The sequence below is a fragment of the Geotrypetes seraphini genome, chromosome 11, assembly GCF_902459505.1.
Source record: "Geotrypetes seraphini chromosome 11, aGeoSer1.1, whole genome shotgun sequence".
Taxonomy (NCBI): Eukaryota; Metazoa; Chordata; class Amphibia; order Gymnophiona; family Dermophiidae; genus Geotrypetes; species Geotrypetes seraphini.
The window spans coordinates 59694618-59712524 of NC_047094.1; the positions used below are offsets into that span (position 1 = coordinate 59694618).

General features: G+C 44.2%; 1 protein-coding gene across 3 annotated transcripts in view; it reads right to left on the reverse strand.

Moving 5' to 3' along the window:
* LOC117345779 (mitochondrial import inner membrane translocase subunit TIM16-like) overlaps positions 1-17907 on the reverse strand; it is a 638816-nt gene that overhangs the window by 75118 nt on the left and 545791 nt on the right. For all 3 annotated transcript variants that reach the window (XM_033914922.1, XM_033914919.1, XM_033914920.1), the window contains exons 13-15: positions 16756-16851; positions 2943-3068; positions 1906-2050 (exon numbers count right to left, since the gene is read on the reverse strand). In XM_033914922.1, the coding sequence (XP_033770813.1) occupies positions 1906-2050; positions 2943-3068; positions 16756-16851 (367 nt within the window). The remainder of the gene's footprint in view (positions 1-1905; positions 2051-2942; positions 3069-16755; positions 16852-17907) is intronic.

Below are 17907 nucleotides of genomic sequence, written 5' to 3' on the forward strand. Positions count from 1 at the left end.
GGGCCTTGAGTTTGAGACCACTGATTTATAATATCTAGTCCTTACTCTCTCCACAGGTCCTAGCTCATATATATATATATATATATATATATATATATATTTTTTTTTTTTTTTTTTTTTTTTTTTTTGCAGGTTAACTCCTGAAAGCCCCTATAATAAGACTAATCTTAAGGATCTAACGTAAGTCTCACAGCATGATGAGGGCAATTTTCAAAGGTTATCCACCTGTGGAAATGACTCTGAAAATTACCGCACCTCAATACAGGTAAAAGTATGTGAATTATTTCACAACCTGAGTACTTTAATCTGCATCTTCATGGTGGGATTTGCAAAACATGTGTTGTTTGAGCTGGAGACAATACTACTACTACTTTTTATCCTTTCTATAGCGCTGAAAAGTGTATAAAGTGCTGTATATTCAATGTGCAATTTAATTTGGACAGACAGGACATATGGGCTGGGGGGTCTGGGGCATTTCTTTCAGAGAATGTTAGGATGGACATCTTGTAATTTTATAGCGAGTGGGAGTTTTGGAAGCAGCATCAAAAAAGTGGGTTTAACAGGTGCTAATCTCCACTGTGTAATTTTCATTCTATTGAGTCTTTTCTCCTTCCTGAATTTGCAAAACTTGATGAGGCCTTTATTCAGTGGGGCAAAAACAGTTCAAAGTTAAAAAAAAAGGTGTGTGTGTGTGGGGGGGGGGGGGGGTGATTATTATTGTATTAGACACCATATCAGTTAAAATGATTACTGGATTTTCAAGTTGATAAAAATAATAATATTAAAAAACCTCTCTTATCCAGACAACATTAACCAGATTTCAACATATGTATCATTTTTTTTTCCCATTTATTCAAAAATATTTACTTCTTACATAAAGAAATACAGACTATGCAAATCACATTATAATAACATAATAGGAAACAGAAAAATATAATAAAGATTCCATCTAGCCCTCATGAAGGAAGAAAAACATAACTCTCTCTTAAGTAATAATACTAGGTAACATAAGAAAATTAATTTCACTTATGTAAGGTGTAGTATATACTTTAAATTCCTTTTTAAATCAGTCATTTCCCCTGAGCCTTAAGAAATTGCTCAAGTTGCAAAGAATCTAGATGCAACATCTGATATGATAATGGCCTCATTGGGCTTGATGGATCTTCTGTCTGATCCAGTAGGGTAGTTCTTCTGTTATCATTTTCTGGGCTAGGAAACGCCCCTAGTAATTGTGTTTGTTATTACTGTATTGTTACTGGATTCGCTTATCAATTTATCTCCAACTGCTGTAAAAAAACTAAAAGCAATAGTTAGCAGAGAGGCCAAGGGACTGAGATTCTTCAGATAGATATTTAGGGCACACTATCAAATCCCTTATCCACACTAGAGCTGCCCGATTCAGGGAAAAATTTTTCAATTCAATTCAGCCAATTGAATCGATTTTTCGATTGAATTCAATTTTCCTGCCCAATTGGGTGCTTTTTTCAAACGTCCTTGTGGGTTTATTTTGTAGTCTCTTCACCCACCCCACCCCCTTTGCTCTCTCCTACTAGTGCTGCCCGATTCAGGAAAAAAAATTTCGATTCAATTCAATTCGATTCAGCCTACTGAATTGGTTACGTCACCATTTATCAACAGTCTTAGTTTCACAGCTGTTAACTTTTCCGCTTTGTATATGGCATCTCCTGCCATCGCTGGAAGGGGAAAGCAGGTCAGTGGGGGATCCAAGCTCCCCAGTGGAGGAGCAGGAGTCTCCCTCTAAATGCGGGAGGGGTGGAAGATCTGCATTAGAATCCTACTAAAAATAAATCTGCTTCTTTTCTGCTTCTTATGAGTGATTAAGTAATTTGTTGTTCATGAATGGTTAAATAATTTGTTATCTGTAAGACTCTGAAAAACACTTACCCAGAATGCTCTGCAGCGACTTCTGACTGGGGCTAGAGACATAACCGCTGGAAAGTCCGCTGGTGGTGGAGAGAGAGGGGATGAGGCTGGAGGGAGTGGTTGGAGAGGTCAGGGAACTGGCAGGAGATGATAGGTCACTAGCCTCCTGAAAATCAGGACAGAGACACACTAAGTTAAACAAGAAACCTCCTGAAAATAATTTTTCTACTTTCATCGAAAGGACCTATCAGTACTCCTGTATCCCTATAGGCCTATCTTCAGATTATAGACATCTCATTACTTTAATTTCATATACATACATATTTTATTTATATCCCACCAATAACTTTGGCAGCTTACAATTTGACATACATAATTTTCATATGATCATAAAACTGAAACTTCATAAGAACATTAGCGTGAAGACAAAGGGCTCCTTTTACAAAGCCGCGTTAGCGGCTTTATCGCACGCAACTTTTTAGCACGCGCTAACCCCTGCGCTAGCCGATAAACTACCGCCTGCTCAAGAGGAGGCGGTAGCAGCTAGCGCAGTCGGCAAATTAGCGTGTGCTATTATGTGCGTTAAACCGCTAACGCGGCTTCGTAAAAGGAGCCCTAAAATAATCATATATACAGTCATGTATATTGTAACTATCAAAATTATATACAAATGCATGCATCCCTGATGTACTCATTACAATTCAAAATAAAATAAAATATACCTGCTCTTTCACAAGTCTTACCCTGTAAGACTGTTGGTCAAACAGATGTTCACCCAAAATCTAATTATTTAGTTTAACATTCTAAATGCCCTTGTAAATAGGCAAATTTTTTACATAAATGATGTGGTTTATTTATTTTTTTAATCTAATTTGTATTAGGCACTCATTCCACTGCATTGGTCCAGCTATTGAAAACACACATCTAGTTTATTCCAGATGCACACTTTTCAAAGCAGGAATTCTCAACAAAACTTTCCTCTTCTCCAACAGTCCTGCCTTCCCTCCCTTATTCCTAGCAGCTCACCAAACCTCTCAGCACAGGGCCAGTACACTCACACTCCTGTCTCTGTATGGGCTCTGCAGGGATGATGGCAGATGTCCCTCGGTCTGGGTGCTGAGGCTCAATTTGCAGGTGATAGTTTTCTGCTGTCTCTTGGCTGGGTCCAGGCTCACCTTTTCCAGCTGAGGAAGAAGCATAGGTGTATGTCAGCATCCTTTCCATGTGCACTTACCAGGGTTGCAGGCAGAAGTCCATTTTGGGGGATCAGGGGTAGGCTGGAGGTGCAGGCATTTCCTCTCCTCTCTTCTCCCCACTTCCCCCTGGTGGTGTTAAATCCTGCCTTTGCTGGTGGGGATGCTCAAGCTGTACTGCCTGAGCAATGATGAAATCAGTGGCGTGCTTCAGCCACTGATGATGGCACTCCCACACATGCTCAGTTCTAGGGCTGCGCATAGATTAATTGTGATTACCGGTAATAGCAATTAAATTTTTAACCTCATAAAGCACCCCCTCACATTTCCTTCTCAGAACCGACATGTTTTAATGACCAACATGAAAATAACTTATTTAATAAGTGTAAGAGCTCATCTGAATCCACTTCCCAGGACCTCAGCAATAACACTCACGGCTCGATTACTCTCATGGCCCATAAGCTTTATGTATCCTCCCGTCACTGGTCCATATATTCCCAAACTTAGTTTAGATTTGTACTTATTATTTGGCTTTAAGGTTTCTTCTACCCACACCAACCGTATTCAAATTCAACATTTCAAGTATGTCATATTTAGAAAAGATAAGCCTTGAAACAGCAATCCGCGAAACATGTTGGATTAAACCCCTGACCGAGAGATTCAAATCGATAAAGCTAAGTGCTTATCTTTTCTAAATATGACATACTTGAAATGTTAAATATGAATATGGTTGGTGTGGATAGAAGAAACCTTAAAGCCAAATAATAAATAAAAATCTAAACTAAGTGTGGGAATATATGGAGCAGTGACGGGTGGATACATAAAGCTTAAGGGCCATGAGAGTAATCGAGCCCTGAGTGGTATCGCTGAGGTCCTGGGAAGTGGATTCAGATGAGCTCTTACACTTATTAAATAAGGTATTTGTATTATGCTAAAGGGCTTTTAATATTATAGTCCATTTGGTGGTGAAGTAACATGAAAATAAATCATTTTTCTTACCTTTGTTGCTTGGTGATTTTATTTTTCTAATCATTTTATTCTATCTATAAAATCACCAGGGGAGTCACGTAATGCCGTCTCGGTGAGCCGACGTGTGTGAGAAGAGCTCCCGGGCCCGCTTGTTTTCCTGTACTTGGCCGGCGTTGCTATCGGCGCGGTCTGCTCTCCCTGACTTCCGGTTTCGGAGGGGAAGTCCCGGCAGCGTTTTGAGATCGGTTTGGGGCACTATGGCTGCAAAAGTGACCCGCAAAGATCGGGAGAAGCCTCGGGCTGCAGATTCCAAGATGGCGGAGCCGGCCCTCGTGTCTCCTTCTTCACCAAGGTCTGAGTGGGTAGCGGATATCATAACGGAGGTGCGGGCAGCGATACAGGACACCCTTACCTCCCAGCTCCAAAAGCTCTCAGACAAACTGGATGGCTTGGATGATTCTGTGAGCCATCTTAGAGCGGAGTTTGGCTCTTTTCAACAAAGGGTGTCTGATTTGGAGGACTCGGCCGGGCAGTCTAGGGAGGCACAGACAGCGGCGGACTCAAAAATTCGCCAGCTGGAACTTAAGGTGGAGGATCTGGAGAATCACTCCAGGCGCAGCAATTTGCGACTTGTTGGCGTTCCCGAGTCGGTGTTGGATGGGCTGCTGCATTCCTTTCTGGAATCCTGGCTGGTGCAGTCTCTTCAGCTTCCTTCGACTGCGGGGCCCCTGCGGATTGAAAGAGCGCACCGTCTGGGAGTTCGCCGCCAGGATGCTACCCGTCCTAGGGTGGTAATCTTCAAGGTGTTGAATTATGCCCACAAGGTGGAGATCCTGCGGGCTATTCGGGCGAAAGGCCCCCTCACCTATGAAAATCAGAAGATTTTGTGCTTCCAGGACTTCTCGGTTCAATTGGCTGCCCGGAGAAAGGAGTTTGCCGCTGTTTGTCGTCAACTCCATGAGCGGCACATCCAGTTCGCGCTTCTCTATCCTGCACGCCTCAAAGTTCAACATGAGGGTCGCTCTCACTTTTTTGACTCTGCGGCCGATGCCTTAGCTTATGTGCAACGTCTGGCGGGAGCGGCGCCTAGCCCCTGATCGTCCTCTGTTTCCTAGTTTCTGGTTTCTGGACTGTACTGGGCTGGCTCTCTTGCTGTTTTGCTGCTGCTAGCAAGCAGCCTTGGACTTTGCCATGGGCTGCCGGTGGGGCGGTGGTGCTGGAGTTTTGGGAGCTGCTACCATCTTCTCTGCCTGACCCATGTCCGCGGACTCCAGCCCTTTGGTTTTGTTTCTGCTGTTCTTGTTTGCCTGTGTGTTGGATTATATGGCGCTGTTCCCCCGTGGGGGATGGCCTGCTTTCCTGCCATGGGGCTCCCTTCTGCTTTTGACATAGTTTCTCGTTTTGTTCTCTCTCAGCATAAGGGGGATTTATTTTATTTTATTTATTGATATGTTGTCTTCTTTGCGGTTTATATTGGGAAAGTTCCCCGCATAGCTGCCTGTTCCTCCGCAGTAATTGTTCATTTTTATTTTATTTGTTGAGGTATTTCTTTAGTCTATTTTCCAGTACTTCTTCTTCGTGGGTTTGTGTTTAGTTTATATGGAAGTTGGGGGGTGGGCTCGGGAGGGCTTTTCAGCGTGACTGGTATCTGAGTTTCTCCCAGATCTGTACATGAGAATTTGGGGGTTGGAGATTGGGAGGTTGTTGGGGGGGGGGAGGGCTGCTGGGTGGTTGGGGGCTGGGCTTGGGAGAGGGGTTTGTATGTGTGGAGTGTTTGGAAGGGTGTGTTTGGGTGTGACTGGAGGTGGTTGTGTGACCCGGGGTATTGGTGTTTGGTTGTGTTCGTGTTTTTTTTTGGACTATGGGTGAATTTTTGCTCCGGGAAGGAGCCGCTGGCTGGGACGGTTCCCCCGGTTGTCTATTCAGCTATCTTTCTTTTTATCTTAGCTTTTCATACTCATGGTAATTAAGTTTATCTCCTGGAATGTCCATGGTATCACATCTCCTGTTAAACGCCAAAAAATTCTTAGTGCATTGAATCGACAAAAGGCGGATATAGCATTTTTGCAGGAGACCCACCTCTCTTCTGCGGAACATGTTAAACTCTGCCGGTGGTGGGTTGGCGAGATCTTGGAGTCTTCGGGTCTGCACCGGAAGGCGGGGGTGGTCATTTTATGTCGTAAGGGTCTGCATTTGACTACCCATAAGGTATGGTCTGACCCGCAGGGGCGTTATCTGGTAGCTAAAGTGACACTTAATAGGCAGGATTTGCTCTTGTGTAATATATATGCTCCTAACACTTGGGATGGGTCCTTTATGCGTTCACTCACCAGATTCCTTCATCAGGACCTTCCAGTGGTGTTGGGTGGGGATTTTAATCAAGCTTTTGATCCCACTATTGACAAATCTAATCCCCTTCCTCACGACAGGTATGCCCCGAATAGAGGCCTTCCCTTATTTGCCTCTTCTATGTCTTTGATTGATGTGTGGCGGGTGTTACATCCTGGAGACCGCGACTACACTCATACATCTAGTGCCCATGCAACGCAGTCCCGTATTGATTATTGGTTGCTCACGGACTCCCTGTTTTCGCAGGTGAGCTCGGCGGAGATTGGAGGATATGATGTTTCGGATCATGCTATGATTGTTCTTATTTTAGAGTTTCCTGGAGATACCCCTGGGGGCTTTCATTGGCGGTTTCCTCTCTCGCTCTATTCTGATCAGGAGTTTCATGCTTTCTTGGTAGATAAATGGAAGGACTATGCTTTTCATAATGCGTCTCATAGAGGTGACTCATTTCTTTACTGGGAGGCTGCTAAAGTGGTGTTGCGGGGTGAGATCATTGCTTACTCTAGCCGAAAGAAAAAAAGGCGCGACCGTCAGGTGCTCCGGTTGGAGTGCCAGGTTCAGGATGATCGTCGCCGCTATGGGGCTCATCCCACCGGAATCAATAGAGCGTTATTATTGGCTTCGCAGTTGTCATTGCGGGAACTATTACATGATCGGGCTATGAAGTCTTTGGCATACTATAAATTTCAACTGTATTTGCATGCTAATAAGAGCGGTAAGCTTTTGGCAAATTTGATTCGACGTGCTAAGGGGTTTTCCCCAATTCTCCATCTCCGCCGGGCAGATGGTGGTTTGGTCCACAAGGATGAGGATATGGCGGCGGTGTTTCACCATTATTTCCAGGAGTTGTATGCTGCTCCACCGGTTTCTTCGTTGGCGGGTGATCTTTATTTGGATCAGGTCTCTCATCCGGTGGTGACAGACGCTCAGAATGCGCGTTTGCAGGCTCCTTTTACAGTTGAAGAGCTATCGCTGGTTCTTGGTAGTTCTCCGCTGCAAAAGGCGGCGGGGCCCGATGGCTTTCGCAGTGAATTCTATAGACTTCTACTTGCGGACGTGGCCCCAGTTCTGGTTGATGTGTTTAACACTGCGGTACGCGATGGGGCTCTCCCGCCTTCTCTTCGGGTTGCTCAGATTGTGGTTTTGCTTAAGCCCGGCAAAGACCCATTAAGGGCCTCCTCGTATCGCCCCATATCCTTGTTGAATGCTGAAGCTAAATTCTTTGCTAAATTGTTGGCCAACCGGTTGGCGGGTATTTTGCCCTCACTGGTGGCGGAGCCTCAAGTTGGGTTCGTCAAAGGTCGGTCATCCACTCGCAATTTACGTACTATACTGGCTTCGCTGGAGTGGGTGGAGCGGGAGCGGGTTTCTTCTTTGTTGGTCAGTTTTGATGCCCATAAGGCCTTTGATAGGGTTTTGTGGGATTTTTTGTTTTGTACTCTTCAACATTATGGTATGGGAGGTTTCTTTAGTGATGCGGTGGCTGCGTTATATCATGATCCGCAGGCCAGGGTGCTGGTTAATGGAGTTTCTTCGGCGGTGTTTCCAATTCAGCGGGGTACTAGACAAGGTTGCCCCTTGTCTCCTCTTCTTTTCGTGCTCACCTTGGATCCCTTAATTCGCGAAATCTCTGCTAATCCGGCGGTTCGGGGTGTTTCTCTCGGCGGCCGAGAGTTTAAGATTTCGGCATTTGCAGACGATTTGTTGGTTCATTTGACCTCCCCGTGGGAATCCTTTCCTGCTCTTATGTCGCTTTTTACGGAGTATGGCGATTTTTCGGGCTTCCAATTGAATTATGATAAATCTTTGGCATTAGCTACTGCCGAGGCGGTGCGCTTGGAGTAGCCGGGGCAGTTTCCTTTATGGTGGGCGGATGGTGTATTCAAATATTTGGGAGTGCAACTCACGAGCAGTGTGGGACGGTTATATCGTGCTAATGTAGATGCTTTGTTGGCCGCTACGGAGGGTTGTTTTGCAAAGTGGATGTCTCTGCCTCTCTCTTTTTATGGTAGGGTTCACTTGTATAAGATGGTTATTTTTCCCCGCTGGTTGTATGTACTCCAGTTGCTGCCTCTTTGTCTTCGTCGTAGCGATCTTCAACGGCTTCATAGGCAGCTGACCCGATTCCTCTGGCAAGGCAAGAAGTCTCAGATATCGATCTCTTATCTGTTCGGCTCGGGAAGGATCGGTGGTGTGGGACTCCCGGATATCGGCCTCTATAATCTGGCTTGCTTGCTGCGATTTTTGGGAGACTGGTGCTTACGGAGTGATGACTATCTTTTTCGGGACTTTGAAAATGCTCTTTTCTCTCCTTGGCACTTGTTTTCGTTGTCTCAGTTACCTGTTTGCCTCTTGCCCCCCGCGTTCCGATCTAGTTTCATCCTTCGGTCGTGGCGTTTTTCTTGGAAGGCATTGGTCGGGTTGCTGGGGGGGGACCATCAAGTTTCGGATCAGTTGTCTATACGGGGGAATCCGCAGTTTCTGCCTGGCTGTGATAACTCGGTCTTTGTGCGATGGACTGGAGAGGGTTTTCTTCTTCTTGAACATTTATTGGATGAGGAGGGGGCGATAAGACCTTGGGGAGACTTTCCCATGCTTCATTCTTTGGGTGTGGGAGGTCTGTTTGCGTATCGGCAAATTCATCATTATGTGAGGTCCTTGGCGCGCCCGGGCTTACGGTTTCGATTGGGTAACCAATTTCGTCTATTTTTTGCCCAATTTTATGCTTGTGGCTTGACGGTGTCTGCGTTGCATGGGGCTTTGCTGCGGCTTACTCCTCAGAAGTCTTATACGGCTTTGGAGAACCGCTGGGGTAGAGATCTGGGCATACCTGGTGAGTCCTTGAACTTTCCTTCCCTTATTGGTCGTATCTCTTCTATTTCTATTAGTGCAGAACTGAGGGAATGCCAATTTCGAGTGGTTTATCGAGCGTATTTTTCCCAAGAGCAGGTCCACAAGGTTGGGGGCATTTCTTCTCCAATCTGCCCTAAGTGTACACTGGGGTGCAACTCCTTTTTTCATGCATTTTGGGGATGCCCTCGAGTGAAAGTCTTTTGGAGAGCCATACTCCGCTTTTTGGAGCGGCTGGTTGGTCACGCTATTCCGATGTCTCCGGTAGGCTTGCTTTTGGATAGATATGAATCTTTGCGAGTGCCTGCTCGGAGACATCGGTTGCTGATCCGGAAGGGTGCTGTTATAGGAAAGAAGGTCATTCTTAGCGTTTGGACGCAAGACATAGCGCCTGCTTACTGGGCTTGGAGGAATCGTTTTCATAATTTGATGCTCTTGGAGCAGCGCCATGCTCGATTATCTGTCAGGCGGTCGAAGATTTTCCTGCAGATCTGGGACCCCTACATTTCCTCGCTTTCCCCTAGGGCCAGAAGTCTGGTCTTAAATTCACTCTGTTGCTGATACCTTATGCTCTCAGCTGTTTTCCCCGGGTTGGTGGGTGGATGTTTGGGTGAGTGTGAATGGTGGGTATGAGTGGTTGGAAGTATGTGGAGTTCGGTGGGTAGGGTGGGATTACATATTGTGGGTGGGAGGATGGGATTTGGTTCTCTTGTTTTGTTTGATATGTGCTGAGCGGCATAAGCAAACAGCTTGCTCAGCATACTCCTTTCTTGCTGGGGTTTTTGGGTATGGATTGGGTCTCATGGTTTGGGATGGGGTGGGGGTTTGGGCTTTGGAGTAGGTGGGGATTGGGGGGATTCTTTGGTTGGGGTGAAAATGTGTTTGATGGTACGTTTGGTGTTCGTGACCTTGTTGTATTGTCGTGCTGTATTGTGTATTTACTGCTGATGTGCCAATAAAACATGATTTATACTAAAATCACCAGGCAATAAAGGTAAGAAAAATTATTTATTTTCATGTTAGTAATTAAAACATGTTGGTTCTGAGAATTGACTTATTTGCCACTCTATGAGTATAGAAATGTGTGTGGGGAGGGGAGGAATGCTTTATGCAATTGAAAATTCTAATCGCAGTCCTATTCAGTTCATATTGCTGAACTGAGCATGTGTGAGAGCACCAGTAGCAGCTGAAGCATGCTGCTGACCTCTTTACTGCTCAGGCATTATGGGAGGGGGCTTGAGTAGTGGACCACTTCAACTTCCAGGGCTTGGGCATCCCCATCAGCTATTTCACAGGCACCACAATTTTGGAGGGGACTTGAGCCCAAAGTGAGGGGACTCATGCCCCCCCCCCCCCCCAGGCCCCCTGTGGCAATGCCACTGGCACGCACAGGAATGAAAAGATCCCAAGAATATGAGCTATCTGAATACACTCTAAAGCCAGCCTCCTTGTGGGGAGCTCTGCACAATCTTAGCTCGTCCCATGGTACCAAGTGTGTTTGTCTCCTTCTGCCATACATATGACTTTCCACTGTGTCACTATTATGCATCTTTGCGTGCACAAATGGCTATGTCAGATAGCCACGAGGCTAATTTTGTTACAGACCACCTAACTTATGTGGTCCACAGAAAGATCATTTTATAAACCTTTTTCAAACATAAAATACTGATTTATATATACAAAAGTCCTTTAATAAACTCAGGTCATGCCTAAAAGTACACAGAGTGCAAGAGGTGCATACTTGTGTATTAGGCGTGCTTAGGGGAGGAGTTTGAGCAGAGCAGTGGCAGAATTGCAATTTACATGCATCCCTTATATGACTTTATGCACTAACCTAAATGTCAGCATTTACAATTGAGGCACTACTTCTGCAGCGTGGGTGTTAGTATTTTATAAAGGCACTGAAGTGTTTACATATTCGCCAAGGATTTAAGGCAGTTGCTAGGGCAGTAGGCAGTGTTTCTTTAAGAAAAGAGTTAGTATAGAATCTTTTATGTCTCAATCTCTAATCGTATATAATGGGAAGTAGAGATTCTCCTACTTGCAGGAAATACAATAATGGCAACAAAAAAAAAAATCCCCTTTATTTTCATGCTATTTGGAGTTGCCACCAAGGCCCAGATTCACTAAAGATAGCGATTCAATCGGTGTTGGCTGATTCATTATCTTTTTTGCATGCAAATGATTTGCATGGAGGTGCAAATCATTTGCATGCAAACTCCCGACTCAATCGCTCAGGATCGGAAGGTTTAGTGAATCTAGCCCCAAGTTACACAATCTTGGAGAAGAATAGTAAGATTTAAGGAGTACATCCTGTGGCAAGCTATCAGTTTTTCACCTACAGGGATTTTGTTAGGCCCGTCATCTTTGATGGGTATTAAATATAAGGGTGCTAAGCAGTGGCTGTTGAAGGCATGTATGATTGAGAAACGATGTATAGTACACCACTAGGTTTTGGTGGAGTCTCCATCTTATTGGCATTGGAGGAATAGCATGCATGAATTACTATTATTGGAACTGAGAGACATACATATTACTTTCAAGGAATACACCCGTTGTTGGCAGTACATTCAGACTCTGCAACCAAGAGCACATAGTTTTATTTTAACCAGATTGGGAGATCTGCCAGAGCCAGCTCAATTCTAATGTGACTCACATTAAATGGATTGGAAGTTTCTTTATTTTCTTTCCCTAATATGACATTGGAATTTTGACATGATATGGGGGTTGGGGTGAGTAGAGGGATAATAGGGGGGTATTGTTTAGTTTATTTTCTCTTCAGAGTTTATATAATGCTGTTATTCTTGATTGGTATGGAACTGGGAGAGAGGAGGGTTCCAGAGTTTATTTAATTTGGGATGTGGGGTGGGAGAAATATGGAAAATTATTCTTAAACTATGGAGTATTTGGGACTGCTTAAAGAGTTTATTTTATTTAATTTGGGATGTGGGGTGGGCGAACCATGAAAAATGTTTATTGAACAACGGAGTCTTTGTGACTGTTTTCTTTTACATTCAATAAATTCTTTTATTTTTCACTAGGAAATACTCATGTACATGCATGCTCTCTATTTCTATAATCTTGCAAATTCATTTTGTGCTTAGCGTGTAAAACTGCACACACAAGTTATAGAATACTGCCAGTTATATATCAAACTTAATTGCTAATTAAGTCCTAATTGTAATTATCAATTGTCTATAATTAGAGTTAATTGCCATTAATTTGCAATAATATGCATAACTGCATTTAGTTGGTATTCTATAACCTTACCCCCAATTCTGTATATTCAGCCTTAAATTATGCATGCAAATCAGTGTACACAGCTGATCTATCTGCACAACTTAATTAAATGGCCTAATTGGCACAGATAATTAGAATTAACACCTCAAAATTGACACCAATTGGCGCTAATTAAAAATTAGCACCAATTAGCACACAACTCAGAGCAATTCTATAAAAAGTATGTGCCAGCTGTAGTGCACAAATTAGAAAATGAGGCATGGCCAGGGGCGAATCTTGGGTGGATTGTCTGCATTCCTAAAAATATATACGCATTGTTATAGAATTTGCCTGATCCACGCACAACTTAGATGTAGGCATTTAGGCCTGGTTTTAGCTGACATAATGGGTGTGCCTAAGTTATGCGATGTACACAGTCGCTAAATGCGATTCTATAAAAGGTACATGCACCTTCTAGAAACACATTAAGGCCCAGATTCACTAACCTGCCCGATCCGGGCACTATCCGGGCAGGTCCGACAAATTCTGCAAAGTTAAATATGCAGATGGAGGCGTTAGGTGGAACGCCCCCATCTGCCTGCCCGGATTGTTGGTGTGCGATTCCCGCGCATGCGCAGACCATCTGCTTTCCCTGCAGATGGTCTGCGCATACGTTTTGTGTCTGGAGTTTTTTGAGGGGGGGTTTGGACTCCCCATCGGCGACTCTCCCCCCCATCAACAAGTAGGTCACTGGACCACATGGACCCACCGCTCCGCGCTCCCCATGCTCTCATGAGCCTCGGCTCGCTTTGCCATTTTTTAAATTGAGCCCGTGGTTTTTACCTGCTTAAAACCTGCGGGTTAAAACCATGGGCTCGCAGGGCGGGGCAGAGCAGGGCGGCATTCGGTCACTTGTGCAGGCAGGAGACACGGGGCAGAGCAGGGCAGCATTCGGGGCGAGCAGGCAGAAGAGATTGCAGAGTAGAGCAGAGAGCAGGGTCAGAAAGACATTTTCGACTGGTCCCCAGCAGTCGCTTCTTCAGTTGATTGGCCAGCTCAGTCGGAGGTGAAATTTTGTGTTGTGAATCGCGTCCCTGACTACTTTGCATGCGTTTCACCTCATTTGCATGCACGGATTGGAGGATGGTTGGCAGAGAGGTAAGTGAATCGGGCCGGAGGGAAATTTGATCGCTAAGGGGTCGCAAACCGATCAGTTTGCTTTGTGAATCTAGCCCTAAGTGCTGTTCTGCATGGTGCCAATTTTTTGGTGCTATATATAGAATTTGGGGGTTAGCGCACAACTGCTAGGGAGATGTGAATGTAGAAGAGGCATGGACAGGTCAGGGGCATGCACGTAAGAGCATTTATACCAGTCACTGAGCTAGCGTAAGTGCTCACACTTAATATTAGGCGCTTAACTGTGGACTTATGCTAGTATTCTGTAACAGCCATTATATGCATAATTGCCATGATATAATTTGCACATAGTACACATTTTAGGTGCTAAACTTTAGGTGATATTTTGAGAATTACTTCCCTCCCCCCCTTTCTCCCAAAGTACATGCACACATTTACACCTTTTCTGGAGCTCAGGCATTTGCACGCTGATGAGGCTAGATCTGGGGGCTTGTTTTATAAAGGCACCTTTAGATAAAATCATCTAAACCAGTCAGTCGAACTAAAAAAAATTAGGATCAGGTCCGTTGTATATGGGAGATTAACGATCATATTTATTTAGTCATTTATTTAGCCCTTTAGTCCTTCCAAAGGAGCCCAGAATGGGTTACAGGAGTACATTCATAGTATGGGTGGGCAAACTTTAGCGAGACCTAGACTCTTCAGCATTTACAATATGGACAAGGGGTTTAGATTATTGCAATTACAGTACAGATATAAATTGCAGACTTACAAATACAGACTTAGTGGACATAGGGTGGTTTAAATTGCAGCATTTCCAGTGTAGATATACTAGGAAGTGAAATAGCTTTCTTTGCAGGTGGGTGCATCTTTGTTGTCCGAGAAAGTGGTAGCAATTCAGGTTATATTTGTGGTGGCATGTGAGTTTTAGCGAGATTCCGTTTGGTATATTAGGTGGTGTCTTTGGGATTCTATCCATCTGGGGTGTAGACGTGGGTCTTCAAGGAGCTCACCTCAGCCCAGTGTATAATCATAGATCCAGAACACTGTCTAATTTTTATATATTTTTTCAGAGCTCTACTCAAAGACATATATATGAGGACTGATTGAAAAGTAATGATAATGCCTCTGTTTTTCTTTCCAGGAAGTAGACGTAGCAACACTGCGCTGGTTCTTGTGATGCTCATACATCAATGTTTATGAACCTGCAGTTGGACAGCCGTAGTCTTCATTGTTGGGTCACAGCAAGAGGAAAAACTGTGTACGTTTTGTCACGGCAGATGAGGAAGACGCGTCGGTGAGAGTTCGCCAGAGGTGCGATTGAATATGTGTAAAACTGAGAAAGGACGGCAAATGAAACTCTTGAAATATTACGGCAAGCATAACACAAAACTCAATCCCACGTCTTCCTCATCTGCCGTGACGAAACATACAAGGTTCTTCCTCTCATCTGCCACGACGAAACGTATGCAGCTCTTCCTCTCTCTGTGACCCAACAATGAAGACTACGGCAGTCCAACTGCAGGTTCAGAAATGTTGACGCATGAGTGTCACAAGAATCAGCACAGCGTTGTCACGTCTATTTCTTGTAAAGAACAGAGGCAGTCTCATTACTTTTCAATCAGCTCTTATATACAATAAAAAATTGAAAGGGAAAAGGAGAAGGGGATGGGATTTGCTGAATTTTGGAAGTCTACAACATGAATAGAGTTTCTAAATAAGAGCTATAATGTAACATCACTAATACAAAAGTCTCCATGGCAATGATTATTTCAGCTAGAAACACACTATACCAAAATGGTAAGTCTATTAAGTTTACAGTTTAATAAAACATGGCTTTTTGCTTATATTTTTAATACAAGTTGAATGATTTTGTCATTCTGTATGTTTTATCTGTGATAAAGTGATGTTATCTGTGTTTCGAAGATACCCCTGATGCAGGCAGTTGCTGAAACGTGGCCACATTGGGTCTTTATGTTTTAATAAATCCTTGGAAAATCCAAGTACTGGTTCTTTGTCAGGTGCTCCTCTACCTGACCCCTTGCTGTTTCTTCACCTATAGTATGTAATGAAGCCTCTCCTTTTTGCCCAAAACTCAAAGGCCAAAACCTATTGACAGTACCTTCAATCAAGGACCTATACTATACTAGAACATAAGAATTTGAACATAAGAATTTGCTTCTGCTGGGTCAGACCATCAGGTCCATGACCTGTAAAGTGATCTTAACCTTCAATCCCCTTATCCTTCAGGAATTATCTAGTCCCTCTTTGAAACCCCATAATGTAGTCTGACCTATTACACCCTCCGGAAGCGCATTCCAGGTCTCCACCACCCTCTGTGTGAAGAAGAATTTCCTAGCATTGGTTCTAAACCTGTCCCCTTTCAATTTCTCCGGATGTCCTCTTGTTCTTGTAGTTCCCAGTACGCTGAAGAACCTGTCCCTCTCCACCCTCTCTATGTCTTTCATAATCTTGTAAGTCTCTATCATGTCTCCTCTGAGTCTCCGCTTCTCCAGAGAGAAGAGCTCAAGTTTCTCTAACCTCTCAGCATATGAAAGATTTTCCATACCCTTTATCATTCGTGTGGCTCTTTTCTGGACCCTCTCAAGTATCGCCATATCCTTCTTAAGGTATGGTGACCAATATTGTACACAGTACTCAAGATTCCATTTTCTCAGTAGTTGCTCCCTCGCTCTGGAATGCAATGCCATTTTATCTTCGCAATGAAAATTCCTTAAGTAAATTTAAAACAAATCTCAAAACATTTCTCTTTAAAGATGCCTACCAATAAGTGGGGGGAATTAAAAAAAAAAAAAAAAAAAGCTCTTTGCGCTCTGAGGGTGTGTGCGGGAAAGGTACCTTCCACTATACTTACAACTCCTCGCAATCCCGCTAGGGGTGTGTGTGGGGAACACTACACTGAAAATTTCTGAAGAGCGAAAACGGGAAGGAGAATGGGAGTTTTCAGTGTACTGGAGGGATTCCCCTCCAAACACCCCCAACGTGGGCCCCCCAAACCCCCCCTCAGAATGCAAATGGGAAGGCCTCAAACCGGCGGAAGTGGTTCTGTGTGCAAATGTCAGGACGGGATTGTCGGCAAGCCAATGTCCTGCGCGCTTTCGACGGTGTACCACAAAGAGTGCTGAATTTTTACCTGTTTATTGCTTCCTGTCCACCAGTCCTGAGCAGACGCAGCTGCTATATTTCCAGCTGTGTCTGGAAATAAGTCATCGTGGAATTCCTGGACTGACTGTAACAGACAGAAAAACAGACAGCCTGAGAGACAAGGAATGGATTCACACTGTATCCTCTATCCCAGGCAATGCCTGCAACAGAACCCAGGTGGACAGCATGGAGCTAGAATGCAAAATATGGGGTTCCTCTCACAGAACAGCTCTGACTTCTTGGCTATAAGCACGTGTCTCAAGTAGGGATTCCTAAACCTGTACAGGAATCCTCCCCCCAATCACCCCCCCCCAAAAAAAAAACAACAACAAACAAACAAAGAAAAAGAAGACATGATACATCAGTAGGTGTGGACTTAAAGGCTTGTAGTAGAGAAATCTAATGTAGAAAAAAATTGCCAAAAGTTATTTAAAACCAACCAAAATGTATTGTCTATTAAAGGTCCACAAATAACAAATGCTCAAAAGGAGTCGACTTGATGCTGTGTTTCGGTGATAATTGCTTGCATCAGGAACCACAAATATCTAACAGATTTTGAGCATATTTATAAATAACACTCAGTCCAGAATAGAAAAGTTCCACTTCCTTTCTTAAAGAACGAGTCAAAAAATATCCAGTTGCTCCTGCCTGTGCCAGTTCAAATCTCACAATGGCTGCTGGACCTCCAATTGCAATCTCATGAAACCATTTTGACCTGGAGCCAGCCATGTGGAGAAGCTAGTGGGGACTCTCCTGTGCTCACTATCCACCAATGACAAGGTAGGCACAGGAGGGTGCTGAAGTCAGGGGATGGGGGTGCTTAGGAAGAGAGCAGACAGAGTGGGAGGGAGTGGAGCCTGCGCACATATATTTTGGTTCCAGAAACTGAAAAAAGGCTGAACACAGATTTCAGGCCAGGCCACTGAAAACCCCCCTGAAATTTGGTTAAATCTATCACCCCTGATCTAGATCATTGGACTACCTCCACTTGCCAGTCAGGTCTTCAAGATATCCATAATAAATATACATGAGATTGATTTGCATGCACTGCTTCCACAGTGTGCAAATCTCTTCCATGCATATTCAGTGTGGTTTTCCTGAAAACCTGACTGGTAAGGGGATACCCCAGGACTGACATGGG